The sequence below is a fragment of the Cebus imitator genome, unplaced genomic scaffold (genome assembly GCF_001604975.1).
Source record: "Cebus imitator isolate Cc_AM_T3 unplaced genomic scaffold, Cebus_imitator-1.0 Scaffold0, whole genome shotgun sequence".
NCBI classification, from domain to species: Eukaryota; Metazoa; Chordata; class Mammalia; order Primates; family Cebidae; genus Cebus; species Cebus imitator.
Genome location: NW_016107315.1, coordinates 7926145 through 7942930, shown reverse-complemented (window position 1 = coordinate 7942930; position 16786 = coordinate 7926145). Strand labels below are relative to the sequence as shown.

The window sequence follows — 16786 nt, the reverse complement described above, 5'->3', positions numbered from 1 at the left end:
AAAACAATTGTACTTCAGGGTGAGGAAGGAGCCTTTAAGCTACACTGAGATAGTATAGGCCAAAAGAAAAAATTCAATGAATTTAAATTTAAATTTTATTACATCAAAATTAAGTATTTCTACTTAATGAAGGATACCATAAACAAAGTAATATACATATAAGACAGGGATAAAAGTTATTTGCAATATCTTAAAGCAATAAAACATTAAAATCTGGAGTATGTAAATAACTCTTTCTAATCAAGAAATAGCAGCAAACTCAATTGAAAATGGTCAAAGACATGAACAGGTTATTTATAGGAGAAACTCAAAAGCTTATACAAACATATAAAAAGATGTTCAAACCCATCAGTAATCAGTGAAATGCAAAATGAAGAACTATGAGAGTCACTTTTCTTGCTCAACTAGCAAAGTTTAGAGAGCAGCATAATGCCAAGTGTTGGTAAAGATGTGGGGCAAGGAACATTTATGTACTGTTAGTGGCTACATAGATTGAACTCATTTACATCTCCCTGTGAACTTGCATTTCTAGTCCAAGTCTGTACAAGAATGTTGCAGTTTTATTTTCCAGAGTGGAGAGCTGGAGGCAATCTTGGTTCCCATGCCTAGGAGAGTAAATAAGTAGCACATGGAAAATAAACTCTATGGAGTACTGTGAAGCAGGTAAAATAAATGGGTTGAATGTTCTAAATAGCAACATAGATGATCTTGCAAGCCAAGAACTATGTTAAAAAAGTAAGAAACATATATTATTTACCTAAATTAAAAGTACTGCATACAAAACAATGCATATATTTTCGGACACATTAAAAAGAAAATGACACACATTAAAAAACCTTAGAATAGGACTTCTGCTTTTGGTCATGATGGAGTAACTGGTGCTAAATTTGCCTTTCCATTGTAAGCAGCTATGAAACTGGACAAAGTATGAGTCAACTATTTTCAGGCATTGGGCAACAGGAAGTAGAGGACCCTTATCCTTGAGAAAAGGAACACTTTTTTTTTTCCTGTGGTCGTGCAGGGAGATGGAGCCCACTGTGCTGAGGAGGCAAAGATTAGACCTGGGCTGCTGAAGCAGCTACAATTTTCAGGGGAGGGGACTGGAGAGAAGGAAGCTCCACAGAGAAGAGACACAAAAATCTCCACAGGGATTTTCTGTTGGATCCTTGGCTGAAGGAAGGATTGCGCTAGACGAAAGTGAGACTCTTGAGCCATAAGAGCATGGCGGCTGAGGAGCTGAGAGCAGGACAAGGGGATACCAGGATTTGCACAATGCTGAGAGATGATCAAGTTCTGGCCCAGCCAGAGAGGACAGACTTCTCTGCCACATCCTACGAGCAAAGGTTATGCCCTACAGCAGTGGTTTTCTAACATTACCATGTACCAGAGTCATCTGAAACACTTGTTAAAATACAAATTGCCGGGTATCATCCCTGAAATTTCTGATTCAGTAGCTCTGAAGTAAGGCCTGAAATTTTGTGTTTTTAATAAGTTCCCAGGGGATGCTGTTGCTTTTGAAGACCACAGCCCTAGGGCAAAGGCAAGCCCTAAAACTAAAGCCAAATCTAAAATAGACACATCCTAACAAGACATAAAACTAAGTCTGATGGGACCAAAGGAAACACCACAGATTTGACAAGCTTGACAGAATGCATGACACCCAACACTTTCTAAAGGAAATAATAGTCCAGACTCCATACAACATATCCGTAATGCTTGGCATGCAATAAAAAAGTAATTGATGTGAAAAGGCAGGAAAATTTTAGCCATAATTCTAAAAAAAAGTCCAGAGAAACAGACCCCAAGATGACTTGGAAGTTGCAATTAGCAATTAGGGATTTTAAATCAACTATTATGATCAAGGACTTAAAAACTTAAATTGTCATAATGAATAAACAGATGTGGAATTTCAGTAGAGAAATGAAAACTATGTAAAAGAACCAAATGGAGATTCTAGAACTGTTAATTACAATGTCTGTAATACACTGGAAGGTCTTAATAGCATAGTAGAGACAATCAAAGAAAGGTCAAGAAATGAATATAAATTACTATAAAAATGAGTTTTAAAAGGAGATTTGAAACAATATTAAGCAGTCTAATAAAGGTATGGTACCCTTATCCATGGGTGATATGTTCTGAAACTGCTAATGGTGCCAAATCCTGGACAAGGAACACCAAGGTCACTTTTCACTTAATGGAGCACTTTCAAGTTTCTCTTTGACATATCCAGATTGCCAGCATCACTACTATTAGGGCCATTTCTAAGTTAAAAAAGGGATACTTGAACACAAGTACTGTAATATTGTAAGTGTCAACCTGATAGCTGAGACAGCTAAATGACTAAGGGGCGGGTAACAAAAAAAGTGTAGGTGTGTGGGACAAAGGGACGATTTATGTGCAGACAGGATGGAGTAATACAGTGTAAGATTTCATCATGCTACTCAGAATAATGCATAGTTTAAAACTTACGAATTCCTTATTTCTGGAATTTTCAATTTAATATTTCATACCATGGTTGACCAGGCATTACTGAAACTTCAGAAAGCAAAACTGCAGTTAAGGGGATGCAGTGTATAACTGGTATAAATGAAGGTGAAGAGAAAGAGAGAATTGAGCAGGGGAAGAATGTGTTTGAAGAAATCATGGCCCAAATTTCCCAAATTGGGAGAAAATCAACCTAAAATTCAATATTTCATAAAGACCAAGCATAATAAACACAAATCCAAAAATGCTAGAAATGAAGGACAGGGATAATACTAAAGGCAGCCAGAGGAAAAAATAACACGCTTCATAGGAGGTAACAATGATACAAGTAATTGTTAACTTTTTATCAGAGACAATGATATACAGGTGACAGCAGAATGATATCTTTAAAGGAGTGAGAAAAAATACTGCCAATTCAGAATGCTCTATCTGGCAAAAATATCTTTCAAAAATGAAGCTAAAATAAAGACATTTTCAAGCAAGGAAAAACTACCAGATTCTTTGCCAACAAACCCATGCTCAAGATATACTAAAAGAAGTTATTCAGGCTAAGGCAAATTGACACCAGATAGAAACTTGGATAAATATAAAAGATTATATTTTTGTCTCTATGTCTTTTAAAAAATAAATTTGTTTAAAATAAAAACATTTTATTATGGGGTTTTCTATATATGTAAATGTAAAATACATGGTAACAATATAGAGAATGAGAGGAGGTCCTTACATTTTATATAAAGTGGCACGATATTAATCCTAAATAGTCTGTGATCTATTAAGGATGCATATTGAAATCCCTAGAGCAAATCACTAAAATGATAATATAAAGAGATATAGCTTAAAAAGTCAATAGAGGAACTGAAATGGAGTATTAAACTTTTTTTCAAATAATCAAAAGAAAAAGAGAGAAAAAAATACAAATGGGACAAATAGAAAACAAAGTGCACTGTAGCAGACTTGAATTCAATAATATCCATCATTACATAAAATGTTAATAGACTAAATAATTTAAGTGAAAGGGGTTGTCAGACCGGATGAGAAAGAGGATTGAGCTCCATGCTTTCTTTCTATGCGAGTTTCTCTTTAAATTTAAAAACAAAAGCAACATATATTTTAAAATAAAATACTGAAAAAGATATGTAGTCATGTTCTGCATAATGATGTTTCAGTCGACAGACCGATTATGACAAAGTTGTCCCATGTGATGATAATGGAGTTTAAAACTTCCTATTGCCCGGTGACATGATAGCTGTTGAAGCATCGTAGCACAACTCATTACTCCAGTGTTTGTGGTAATGCTGATGTAAACAAACTTACTGCACTCCAGCCATACAAAAGTAGAGCTAGAGCACATACAGTTATAAACAGTACATAATACTTGATAATGATAGTAAATGACTATAAAAAGAAAGTTAACTGTGATACAGCCTCAGGCAGGTCCTTCAGGGGGAATTCCAGAGGAAGGCATGGTTATCACAAGAGATGCCAGCTCTATGCCTGTGATTTTCCCTGAAGACTTTCCGGTGGGAAAAGATGAGGCAATGGAAGACACTGATAATGATGATCTTGGTCCTGCATAGGCCTAGGCTAATGTGTGTGTTTGTGTCTTGGTTTTTGACAAAAAGAGTTGAAAAAGTGAAAATGTTGAAAAATTTTTTAAATAGAAAAAATCGTATAGAATAAGAACATAAAGAAAACATTTTCCTCCTGCTGTACAATGCGTGTTTTCAGCTGTTGTTACAAAAGAGTCAAAAAGTTTACAATTAAAAGGTTTATAAGTAAAGTTGCAATAAGCTAAGGTTAATTTATCATTGGATACATCTTTTTTTAAAAATAAATTTAGTGTAGACTACGTGTACAGTTTATAAAGTTTATGGTAACATACAGTAATGTCCTAGGCCTTCACATTCACTCACCACTTACTCAGTAACTCACCCAGAGCAGCTTTCCGTCCTGCAAGCTCCATTCATGATAAGTATCCTATATAGGTGCACCTTTTAAAAATCTTTTATACTGTATTTTAATGTATTGTTTCTATGTTTAGGCACACAAATACTTACTATGGTGTTACAGCTGGCTACAGTATTCAGTACAGTAACATGCTGTACAAGGTTGTAGCATAGGAGCCGTAGGCTATGCCATGTAGCCTCCGTGTATAGCAGGGTATATGCCGTCTAGGTCTGTTAAGTGCACTCTATAATGTTCACACAATGACAAAATCACCTAAGAATGCATTTCCCAGAATATATTCCCATCATTAAAGGATGAATGACTGTACCATGCTAAGGATAAGCATTAAAAAGTTAGAATGGTAGTAATACCTAAACTTCTAGACAAGAACTATTACCAGGGATAAAGGGATATATTTCTTAATTACAAAGGAGGCAATGAAAAAGACAAAATTGTCTTATATGTCTTTCATATAATAGAGCTAGGACATACATGAAGCAAAAACTGACAGAAATAAAAGAAGATGCAGACAAATCCACAATTATAATTAAATATTTTAACAAGGCAACTTATTGTTCTGTCTAGTTAGCTGATAGAACGAGGCAAAAAATTAGTATTGAATAGAAGATATGAGCAACGCTATTGGCCAACTTGACCCAATTGACATTTATTAAACATATTAAACATTATAACGCAAGACACATAGCCTTTTCAAGTGCTCATGAAACATTAACCAACCTAGACTATATAAACACAGAACATTTACTAATATAGCTCGTTCTCTGAGCCATAAAAGGAACTTCAATATAATTGGGATTATCCAAATCGTGTAAGTCACAGCAGAATTACATTAGAAATTAATAACAAATATATCTGAAAAATCCACAAATCTTTGAAAGCTGACAAATCTTTAAATAACTCATAGGCAAATAAATAAAAAGGATATTAAAAATTATTTTTAGCTGGGATAAAAAGATAATGTGAAAATGTGTTGAGTGCAGCAAAAGCAGTCCTTAGAGGAAAATTTAAGGCTCTAGTTGCTGATTCTGAAAAAGGAGAAAAGTTTAAATCAATTATCACAGCTGCTTCTACTTTAATAAACTAGACAAAAACAAAACAAAACAAAACAAAATCAGATGAACCCAAAGTAAGCAGAAGAAAAGAGCTAAGAAAGAGCAGAAAAGAAATCAATGAAACAAAAGCTGTTTCTTTGAAAAGGTCAACAAAATATTTAAATTGTGCCTATGATGTTGGGGTAGGGAGCAGATCCAGGATATGTGGAATTTTTTTTAAAAGGAAAAAATGAAAAATTTAAGAAGGTAAAAGTTCTCATCCTCTCCCTGGTGCCAAGACTGCGTACAGCAGTTCACATGCTGGAGCCTGCGCAAAAGGACTGAAGGGGAACTCAACTGGTGTACAGAGACTCTCATCGCTGGCAGCCAGAAGGCATTGGCTGGCCTATTCAGAACTGTGACTATCCACTAAAGGATTATGTAGAAAGGAATGCATTGACAGCAATGAGAGCCAGTTTCATTGCTGTAAGGGAAGCCAGTTTCAACTATGAAAAGGGAGAAGAGTGAAAGAACAATGCTATGTAAGATTGTCATTGGAGGTACTGGTGTGAACGCATGGCTTTACATGCTATAGATACTTGTGTGTGTATTACTGTATTTATACATACACCGCTATTTTTCCTAGCTCTGTCCATGAAGAAGGCCCCAAAACAATAGTACTCCACTAACAATGAGGACATGTAGCTCTCAAATCTTGGTTTCTAAATATTAGTTTCCACTACAAAAAGCCAGACTGCTTGGAGATGTGTCTTTCTGTGGCTGGGGCAGGGAAAATACAAGACAGATCTGGAATCTCTTTGCCAAAGAAGGAGGGATCGCTCAAAGTACAGTGGAGATGGAACAAAAGGACATAGGATCTAGCTCCCATTAGGTAAATCTGGGGCAATTTGTGCATAAAAATAAAGACAACATTAAATTATATTCCATTGAATAAAAACCCCATGAGATCCTGCTGATACATACAATAAATAAGAGGAGGAGAAGAGAAGCTTTCACTTTTCAGAAGGAAATGAACTAATAATTGTCACTTATTAAGTAACAAGTACAAAATGCTTTACAGTGGCGAAAACTGGTAGATACCTTCTTAAGCAAGTGATAAAGTTTAACATCGCCTGCGGCAGGGAAGGTTGGCATCAGGTACATTCTGATATTATGCACTGGGAACACAGCATCCATTCTGTGTGATTCCTGCCCTAGTTTCATAACCTGAATCTAAGGAAACACCAGTAAGCCAAATACAGGAATCCTTGTCTATCAGGCAACGGTAGCGTTGGTCTTACGTGCTGAAGTCAGGAAAGACAAGAAAAGCCTGAGGAACTGGTCTTGAAAGAGACTAGAGGGGCAGACAACTAATTTTGCCCACTTTGCCAGTAATGTCCTCTATAATCCCAGGGTCCAGAATTTCCTTGAGTGACCAAGGAAAGGTGCTGGCAGAATTCTGGACCCGGGGATTAAAGAGAATATTATTGGCAAAGTGGGCAAAATTGGAGACAGGGCTACAGATAATATGGTGATACTGTGTCCATATCAGTTTCCTGTTTTGGTTACGAGGGAGAATACCCTTGCTAGTAAAAACATTCTGAGGGTAATGGTGATAATGAGGCATCATATTTGTAACTTGCTCTCAAATGATTGTGGAGAAAAAAAATAGCATTTTATATCTAGTTTTCTATATCTAGCATCTAGATCTATCAATCTATCATCTGTCTATCTATCATCTATCTGTCTGTCATCTATCTATCAATCATCTAGAGAATGATGAATTTAAGACAAACATGGTAAAACGCTGACAACTGATGAGTCTGGATAGGGGAGAAGGAATTCCTTTGTGCTCTTCCGGCAGCATTTCTGTAAGGATGAAATCAAGAAAACAATGGGGACAGCAATAGCGCTGTCCCGTCTGGGGCTGCGCTCCATTAGCATGGGGGCGGGGGGGAGGCAGTCAGGAGGAGCTGGAATGGCTTGAGTGACCAGGGAAAGGTGCTGGCAGATGTCTTATTGGATAATGTTGGAGGAATACTGCCTGATTTCCCTACTTTTATTTTATTTAATCCTCAGAAATAAAATAAAATTTCCCTAATTTTATTTTATTTAACACCTCAGCACTATGAGGTAGATACTAGGCTCCTCTTCATTTTATAGACTAGGACTTGGAGCTCAGAGATTGAGCTTCACTCAGCCAGCATTTATTAGTGCTTACTATGTATCAAATGTTACCGAGGTTACATGCACACAAAATATTAAGTGTGATTGCCTGTGTATGTGTGTGCATTTAGAAAATAGCGCTAGAAGGAAACCTACTAAAACGGTAGTATAATAAGGGGGGCTATATTTGAGGAGGAGATTTGCAGGTGCTTTCATTTTCTCTCTCTCTCTCTCTCTCTCTCTCTCTGTGTGTGTGTGTGTGTGTGTGTGTGTGTGTGTGTGTGTGTGTGTTTAAGCTATTTCTGGTTTTCTACACCTAGAAATTCCCTTTGTAATAAGGGGAAAAACAGGTATTACTTCAAAATGGAATTGGAGGATCTTGTGAAATGTTCCACATTATGATTTTACTGTGGACCAAATACTGTTTCTGATGCAGTTTTATTTTACTAAAGCAGTAGATAAATATTTCTCAATTCAGTTAAGCCTCCTTTCCACACACTGAGAGAGCTAGTGGGTTTACAACTGGAGAGTTGGCATCTACCTGGACTCCTAAGGCCTATATTTGTCTATATTTTCTGCATGAGGGTGTAAGCCCAGGTGTCATGACCTCTTCTACCCCAGACAAAAGTTTTCGAGACCATCATGACAGCAGCTTCTTTGTATAAAGAGCACATGTGAACACAGTTCCCATGGAAGGCAGCGGGTGGCTTGGTAAGGGTGCAGCTCTAGTGTCCACAAAAGGAGAGAGGTCAGCCCAGTGGTGTCACTGTGTGGTAACATGGGACACCTGTTAGCTTAGGGTGCCTGACTGATAATTCCTTTTCCCTTTTACTGCCTTGGTACCCTGCGCCCTGCAGTACCCCCCTCTGCCCCCTGCCATCCTCCCTGGGTCCTGTTGGCATCCCTGTGTCTGTCTGGCACCCTGAGCTGAGCACCCCGTAAGAACAGACATTCTTTATGCATCAGTGTCTCTCATGGCTCAAGAGCTTGCTTTGAATGGAGCCCACCGTCACCACTTCTGGCTGAACTGATTTGTGCAAGCAATAGTGAGAAAATGGGTGGAATAAATTAGGGTGCATCCCTGCCATAGACTTCAGTGCAGGCACCAAAAACAATGCTGTGAAATGTTTTGTTGACCTGGGAAAGTGATCACAACATGCTGCTGATTAAAACCAGCAACAGAACACTGAGTACAATTGAAGTCCATCTTTGTTATTATCATAAATATTCACAGAACAAAAAAACAAACTAAAAGAAAATACACCCAGAACTGCACAGTAAGCACATTTTTTCTTTGGGTAGTAGAAGTGCAGATAATTTCAGTGTTTGGGGTTTTTTCTTTCTTTTTTTTTTTTAAGCTGTCTTAGAAATAAGTTTTGTTATTAGGAAATTGATTTTTTTATTGTACTTTAAGTTCAGGGGTACATGTGCAGATCTTGCAGGATTGTTGCATAGGTACACATATGCTATGGTGGTTTGCTGTCTCCAACCCCCTGTCATTTACATCAGCTATTTCTCTCAGTGTTATCCCTCCCCAACCTCCCCGCCCCCTCGCTATCCCTCCCCTAGCCTCCCACCCCCCCAACATACCCCAGTGTGTGATGTTCCCTTCCCTGTATCCCTGTGTTCTTATTGTTCAACATCCACATATGAGTGAGAACATGCGGTGTTTGGTTTTCTGTTCTTGTGTCAGTTTGCTGAGAATGATGGTTTGGGAAATTGATTTTTAAAGAAATATACATCTGAGGGCAAAGGAAACAAAGGCATGATAAATGGGGGGGTCCTTGGTTAGAGATGACGTATCCAGAACATTTTGGATAAATAAGCTACTTTGAGTTAAGGGCCCTTTTGGCCTCCTACATCTACATAGAACCTCTCCCCACCCTTCCTAGCAGACACTTTCCTCCCAACCCCCTATCAGCTACAAATACTGTCAGCTTACACAGCAGGCCAATTTTTTTGCTGACAAGTCCAAGGTAGTAGTCAGAACCCTGACCTGTAAAACTAGAAGGCTTAGATGAAGAACAAAAAGAAGGGAAGCCAATCCTGCTTCCTTTTGCCTGTTATTAATCTCTGCAATAAAGCCATTAGAATCTACCAACATATCACCCAACTTAAAGGGAAGGGAGATTCCGAAAAATAGAACGAAAGGAAGGGCGAATGGAAATGAGGAGTCCTTCTCCTCTATGGCTATTTTAAGAAGCACAACATGTTATTCATATGGCCTGTGCTTTGCCCACTGCCTGAATTGTTTAATTTTAGTGAATATAAAAATTCTTCCTAAGGGCTTTCTTAGTTCCACTGCCAATAGTAGTTTCCCATTTCTATTTCTCATTAGGTCTCAATTCTTCCCTCATGAGTTCTATGTTCCCTAGGATTTCAAGAGCCCAAACCCTGTGGTGGGAGTGGAGGGGAGGGAGGCAGATGCTGGCTACTGATTGGCTTTGGGACTCAGAGTGGAGTCACTGTGGGAATCACTGTTTCCAACTTCTTTGGCAGTGGGCGGGTGGGGGAGGTGATGGAAGAACAAATTCCTCATGCATCAGTGTCTCCCATGGCTCAAGAGCTCAATTTGAATGGAGCCCACAGTCACCGCTGCTGGGTTTAATTGGTTTGTGCAAGCAATAGTGGTGAAATGGGTGACTTTGTTGACAAATGTTAATGGTCACAAATCTGAAATCTTACTTGAGCCCAAGCCCTTCTCTGGTAAGCTTAGTCCCAGTCTCTGGAATATTTGATTTTGCTTATTTGTCTCCTTTGTACCAGGGAAGAAGCTCATGAAAAGACTGAAGCCCCAGAAGTGGTTTAGTCTAGGCTACCAGGGCACTCCCTCTCTACCCCAAGTGGCTGTGACTTCATGCTGTGCCAAGTGTCAGAACCTGCCTGGGAGAGCCAGGCTGCTGGCCCCATGTGCCTGGCAGGTCATCCCTGCTGGTTCTGGGTTGGCCTCCTGTGGTCTGAGTCAGAGCCCAGCAGAGACTTCATGCTCCCCTGTGGAGGGAGACGTGGAGCTAACCCTCTCCATCCTGTCCACGGAGAGGAAGGGGAGCCATTTGACCAGGTGCACGGCCACACGCCTGTGGAACAACTGCCGCAGATGCTTCCGGAACCTCTCACCAACGAAGGCGTAGATCACGGGGTTGACACAGCAGTGCGTGTAGGCGATCATCTCCGTCACTTGAATAGCCAGGTCCAGCTGTCGGCTCTGCTCACACTCATAGGTGAACAGGAAGTCTTGGAAAACAGAAATAAGCGTAGTCAAATTGTAGGGGGTCCAAAAGAGAAAGAAGATGATCATGATGACAAAAATCAGACGGACAGCTTTGGATTTCTTCTCATTTGGTCGCCTGAGCAAAATCTTTATGATCCCTGTGTAGCAGACGATCATGACCAACAAAGGCAACACCAGTCCCAAGAGGTTCAGTTTCAGCGCCTGAAACAGTTGCCACTCTCGTAGGCTTTCGTGAGGGAAATGAAGGCTGCAGGTGCGATGAGTGATCTCCCACTGGGCCTTGGCAAAGTACATGCCTGGCAGGGAAGCCAAGATGGCCAGGACCCAAATGATGATGCTGGTGATGACACCAAAAGTGACAGTCCGTGCCCGCAAGGCAAACACGGCATGGACTATGGCTAGGTACCTGTCGATCGTCAGCAGAATGATGAAAAAGATCTCGCTATACAAGCCTGTGTAATAAAACCCAGAGAGGACCTTACACATGGCATTACCGAAAACCCAGTCAGTCTTCAACTGGTAGCTAATCCAGAAGGGAAGCGTGAACAGGAAGAGCAGGTCAGAAATGGCCAGGTTCAAGAGGTAGATGCTGGTCATGTTTTTGAGCCTCTTGTATTGCACAAGGACCACGACCACCAGGATGTTGCCAACCAGGCCAATGACAAATACCAAGGAGTACAGCGGGGGCAGCAGCTTGGCCCCAAAGGCCCTCTCGTTCGCCTTGTGGCATGGAGTCGAATCCGAATAGTCGAACTCTGTGATCATGTCATAGTCCTCTGTGGTGGCTGAAGTCTCCATCCCGGCTTCTCCTACAGGTTAAAAAAAAAAAAAAAAAAAAAAAAAAAAAAAGAGTTTGTCTTTACTCTGCTATTAAAGGCAGTGAGCTCTGGACAGTCAAGACAAGGCAGTGGTGGCATTTCTCTACCACTCGATAAATGTTTATTGAGTCCTTCTGTGTGCCATGTCGTGGGGACAAAATGAAGTGCTAGAGAGACCCAGGTCCTCTCTGCCTTCTAGAAATCTATAGTCTAACAGGGAGTGGGAGCAATAAACAAATGAGTGCACAAATCATTAATTCAATCATTTTAGCAAAGAGGTTTGTAAGGGATAAATTCAGTGGGTGGAAAGCCAGAGGGAGACCAGAGACCTTACCACACTGTTCATAACCAGTACTTCCTAAGCACCCCCATGGGCCAGGCACTGGACTTAAAGAGCCCAGGAGGGGTCCTATTATTGTTCTCATTTAAGAGGTGATGAAACAGAGGTTCAGAGTGCTTAGGAAACGTGTTCAAAGACACACCTCTTGTGAGAACAGAGCTGGAGCTGAAGCCCAGATGCATAGCCCTGACGCCATTAAGCTTTCCTGCCGCTGTCACTGAGCAGTGGCCTTGCACCGTGGAGCCCACAGGAGGACTCTGAGAAGGAAAACAGTCCTGGCTCAGAGTCAAAACTTACAGATCTTCATGGCTTTTGGTCTGAAAAGATTCTCAGCCGAGAGTGACCTAGTACCCTTGGGACACTTGGAAGTGTGTGGGCATTTGTTGTAGTTGTCACCAAGACTGGGGGATGCTAGGCAGAGCCAAGGATGTCCTACAGTGCAGAGGTCATTCCGCCCCAAATACCAGTGGTGTTGCTTAGTGAAATCCTAGTAGGTCAATGCCATTATTTTGGAGATGAGGACACTGAGGGTACCAGAGTGGGCTGAGCCTGACCCACATTGCACAGCCCTTAGGTGGCACAGGTGGATCCACGGTCACTCTGTAGACCTCCTGAAAGGGTTCAGAGGAAAGTGCAGGCAGGGAGGAGGGAGGTGGGCTGGTCAGAAAAAGGGAAAACTGGGTATCAGGGTAGGAAGAGCTCCAAATGGCCTAGAGCGATGAGGTGATGTTACACACTGACTAGCTGAATTCTGCTGAGATAAGCTCTCAGATAATTTTACCCAGGGGTGCCTTAAAGCAAACAAAAATGAAACAAAACAGAATCGCTCTGTAGGTTGCCTTTGTAGGACTTCTCCCATCCCTGCTTTTTTGGCATACCTTTTGAATCCTTTCCAATTGCTTATTAAAGATGCCTCCCCAAATGGAGTATGGGCTTAGGTGTAACCTACCAGCTTTGTGACCTTGGATAAATTAGTCTACCCCTCTGGGCTTCATGCCTTATCTGTAATGTGGGAAAGTAACTCTTATCTTGTGGGTACTCTGGGGTAATATATGAGAAAACTGCCCTCCCCTACCCCATGGGCAAGGGCAGGCCCCTTATTGAAGGCCTGGCAAGGGCCAGGCCAGGGCATTTTTCTCAGGAAACTTCCCTGAGAGACCTCCTTTCCTGCAGGAGCCCTTCCCTGAGACCTGTCACCACCAGTGTGTCCCAGGCACCAATGTCCAGGGTGTCCCAGGCACCAATGTCCAGGATGTCCCTGGCTGGCTGGTATACGCTGTCTGCATATCCCTCCTGCCAAATCTCTTTGAGTTAATCTAGAAAGTGATTTTTCTTTATAATGGTGGACAATGGTGGTCCCTTCCATGTGAATGACATTTGAAATTGTCAATCTACTGATACCAGTCTAAATTGATTTGGCCCAAATACCAATCAGTAAAGTAGGTGGCACCTACTTTATAATTTCTATCTTAAACCTGGGTCTCTGGTGTTCTTCCTCCTACTCTCCTTGAGGAATGTTTCCTGCTTACACAATTCACGTTTTTGCAATAGCCACTGTAAAGGAAATTAAGGTGCATGGAGGATACAGGGCACCCTGGCTGTCAGGGGTGATACTCTATTAGGGAGGGAAGTGAGGAGCTTTAATTTTTCATCAAATCCATCCCCTGGCCCACTCCTCCATCTCTGGAGAACCCAGTCAGCCCTATTTATGGAGAAAGTGAGGCTGCCAGTCACTGACAAAGCTATGTTGGCAGTTTCTGATTTCTGCGGCCACAGCCATTGCTGACGAGGGCAGATATCTCAGTCTGGTAGTCAGCACTTTCCAGTGGGCTGGCAGGTTAACAGTGGGAGTAAGCAAACAGCTTGGAAAGCACAAAGAGCAGCTAGTGTGAGGCTGACCTCATGAGTCTAGTTTCTTGGAAGGTTTGGCAAAGGCAAGTTTGGTCAATATTGTCAGGTGCCATTGTAAACCGAGTCACCTTCATAACTGCCTTCCTCCACCTCCAACTCCATTTGTTATTTCCCCAACTTGTTAAGCACCAGGCAACCACTCCAAGGCACGCTGTTCCTAAAGGGAGGTGATCTGGGACGGGCCTGAGAAGATAAAGCAAAGGACCATGCTGCCATCTAATCTGCCAGCCCTGCTGTATTCTGCTGCAGAAGTCTGCCTCAAGGCCACTGCACAGTGGTCAGCTATAGTCCTGGATCCTGGACCCTCCACTGCCAGTGTCCTCCAGCCTGGGAGTTGGTGAAGTCACTGAGCAGAGAGAGAGCAGTCTGTAATGGTGAAAGACACCCAGACCTGTGGAGTGCTGGCTGGCTTACACTGGTTCATAAATGCCAAATACATGCATCTCTTCCCAACTCCACATTCAGCATGTTGGTAGCTTGAAACTGACCACAGTTGGGAGCATTTATACCATGTAAATCAACAAATGTTATAAAGCAGGGATCTTTTCTTCAGGAGAGTCAGTTGTTGAACATTTGCCAGCACATCACTGCCCAGGCCCCACATTCTGGACAGTCCAGAGCTGTTCTGCTGCTCAATGTGGAAACTGAAGGATCAGAGAGTGGCACATAGCCTGCTGGCAGGCTGTGCAAACTTCTGGGAGTTTCCACCTCTTCTTTGAAACCTGGGAGCCACTAAGATCACCTATGAAGTAGATACCTATAAAGAGCCACCATGCCCCTCTATCTTCAGAACAAAATCCTAACCCATGTATTGTTATTAGAGCAGAACAGGTGACCCCCGAGACCATCTGGCCAGCTCCTTGCCTGTGGGTGAGTGAAAACCTACCTCCTCCAAAGACAGCAGTGCTGATTTTGAGGAGCCTTGGTTCTAGCCTTCTTAAGAGATAGGTTCAGTATCAAATCATTCTTCCATCTGCAGAGAATTTTCTAACTAATATTTCCCTCTTGCTATAATTTATTTATGCACCATGCTTCAGTTTCCTTTACATGGGGGAATTTGGGCAAGTAATTTCTTGCTAATAGGTTTCCACAGAAAACACCTTCTGTCCCTTAGTACTGGCTGACTTTCTTAATCAGTAACCAACAATCAATCTTTCAAAAAACCTTCCTTTTTAGCAAAAGAGCCTATTTCACATCTGCGCACCCAACCTTATAAATCCACCATTCTCAGTATTGCTACAGTATTAATTGCCTGGGCTATTTAGGACATTTGCCCCACCCTCAAAGAATTCTTCGCTTTCGAGGAGTGCCTAGCTGCACGCATGCCTTTGATCAAGACTGCCCTCCACAGTAACAGATAAGACAGAAAAAACAAGTGCCACTTACTCTGGTTCCCAAGGACTTTGTCCGTGAAGTCTGTTTCTGGGGCTTTCCGAGTTTTTATGAAGTCAAGGTTCAATGTCCTGACTGAGTAGGAAGTATTCAGCTTCCTGTGTGATGATGGAGAATTGACTCCAGTTTCACAGTCTTTCAAAATGACAAGAAGGGGACAAAGTTCTTCTTTTTATGTAGTTCAGTGCTCATGAATGGCCACAACGCCCCCAGTGGCCACTTCCTTGAGGTCAAGTTAACTGCGAGGATTTTCTCTGCTCACTCTGAGGCACTTGAGTCTTGGCCCTCGGAGCTCTGCCTTAAGGGAATTGGGGGCAGGGTGGGGGCAGATGGAGCTGTGCTGGGGGAGGTGGGTGGGAGTGAGATGTTCCCAGAATGTTTGGAGCAATCGAAGTGTGGGATGTGTATATTAGGATGGGGGCAGGGCATAGAGCTCTTGCAATCAGTGACAGCTTTTTTTTTCCCTTCTTCTTCTTCCTTAAAGACTGTGAATGCAAGTATTTAAACTGGAAATCTGAGTCCTGTTCATCAAAACCAACTGACATGGGTACACACAGAGGCAGCAGCTTCTCTTCGGCACTGTGTGCCCCTCTGCCTCTGGGAGCTCACTGTCCCTCTGCTCTCTGCTCCCCACCTCCCTTCTCACCAAACCTCACAGGGTGGCTTTGCCCCAGAAACTTCCAGCATGGAGAGAATATAGGTCTGTTAGTTATATTTTGACCTTCCCTTTCTGATGCCCCTTTCCTGCTTTATGCGATGGTCAAACATGGGCCAAGTTCAAATCCCAGATCTCCACCTGTGACATGGGCAGATCACTCACCTTTCTAAGTCTCCGTTACTACTCTGCTAAATGAGAGTACTGAATCCTTACTTCCAAGGAGAAGCATGAGGTCACCTTGTACATGAAAAATGTCGAGTGCCTGGCACAGTGAAAAATGCCTGAGAAATGATGCGTACCGTGACTCTCCTCACACCTGCCAACACCTATTCTGCCACTGCCCTTGTGTCTTCTGTAAAGTGGGGACATCCCAACCTTCCTCACTGCAAAGCACTGTTTCAGAAATCATCAGTGTGAATGTGCTTTGAAAGGTCACTTGTCCCTTCATGGTTCCGTTTCCTTATCTGTAAAATGAAGAATTTAGACAACATGGCCTAAACTTGGCATCTGATCATCACTCAGCTTCACCCTGAAGAAATAAATGGGGGTCTGCTTGTGCCTGGCTATTTGCAGTATGTTGCTGGTGGATTAGTCCCACCAAGAGAACAGAGGCTTGTAAGGGCTGCCTTTTCCTTGGTCCTGGCTAGGGACATGGTCAGTACCTCATTCTTGACCAGGCGTCCAGCTCTGCTCTAGGTTTCATACCACAGAGGGGATGTACCAGGCAAATCCACTTGTTCATTGAAGAAATATTTATTCAGAATTCACAATGTACCAGGCATGGTG

At 41.9% G+C, this 16786-nt stretch overlaps 1 protein-coding gene across 1 annotated transcript; it reads right to left on the bottom strand.

The window, feature by feature from the left end:
- Positions 1-9603: 9603 nt before the first annotated feature.
- CCR1 (C-C motif chemokine receptor 1) lies at positions 9604-15505 on the bottom strand. Its single transcript, XM_017521845.2, has 2 exons — positions 15337-15505; positions 9604-11690 (listed from the first exon to the last, which is right to left on the bottom strand). The coding sequence occupies exon 2, from the start codon at positions 11677-11679 to the stop codon at positions 10612-10614; it is 1068 nt and encodes a 355-aa protein (XP_017377334.1). The 5' UTR covers positions 11680-11690; positions 15337-15505; the 3' UTR covers positions 9604-10611.
- Positions 15506-16786: the final 1281 nt, after the last annotated feature.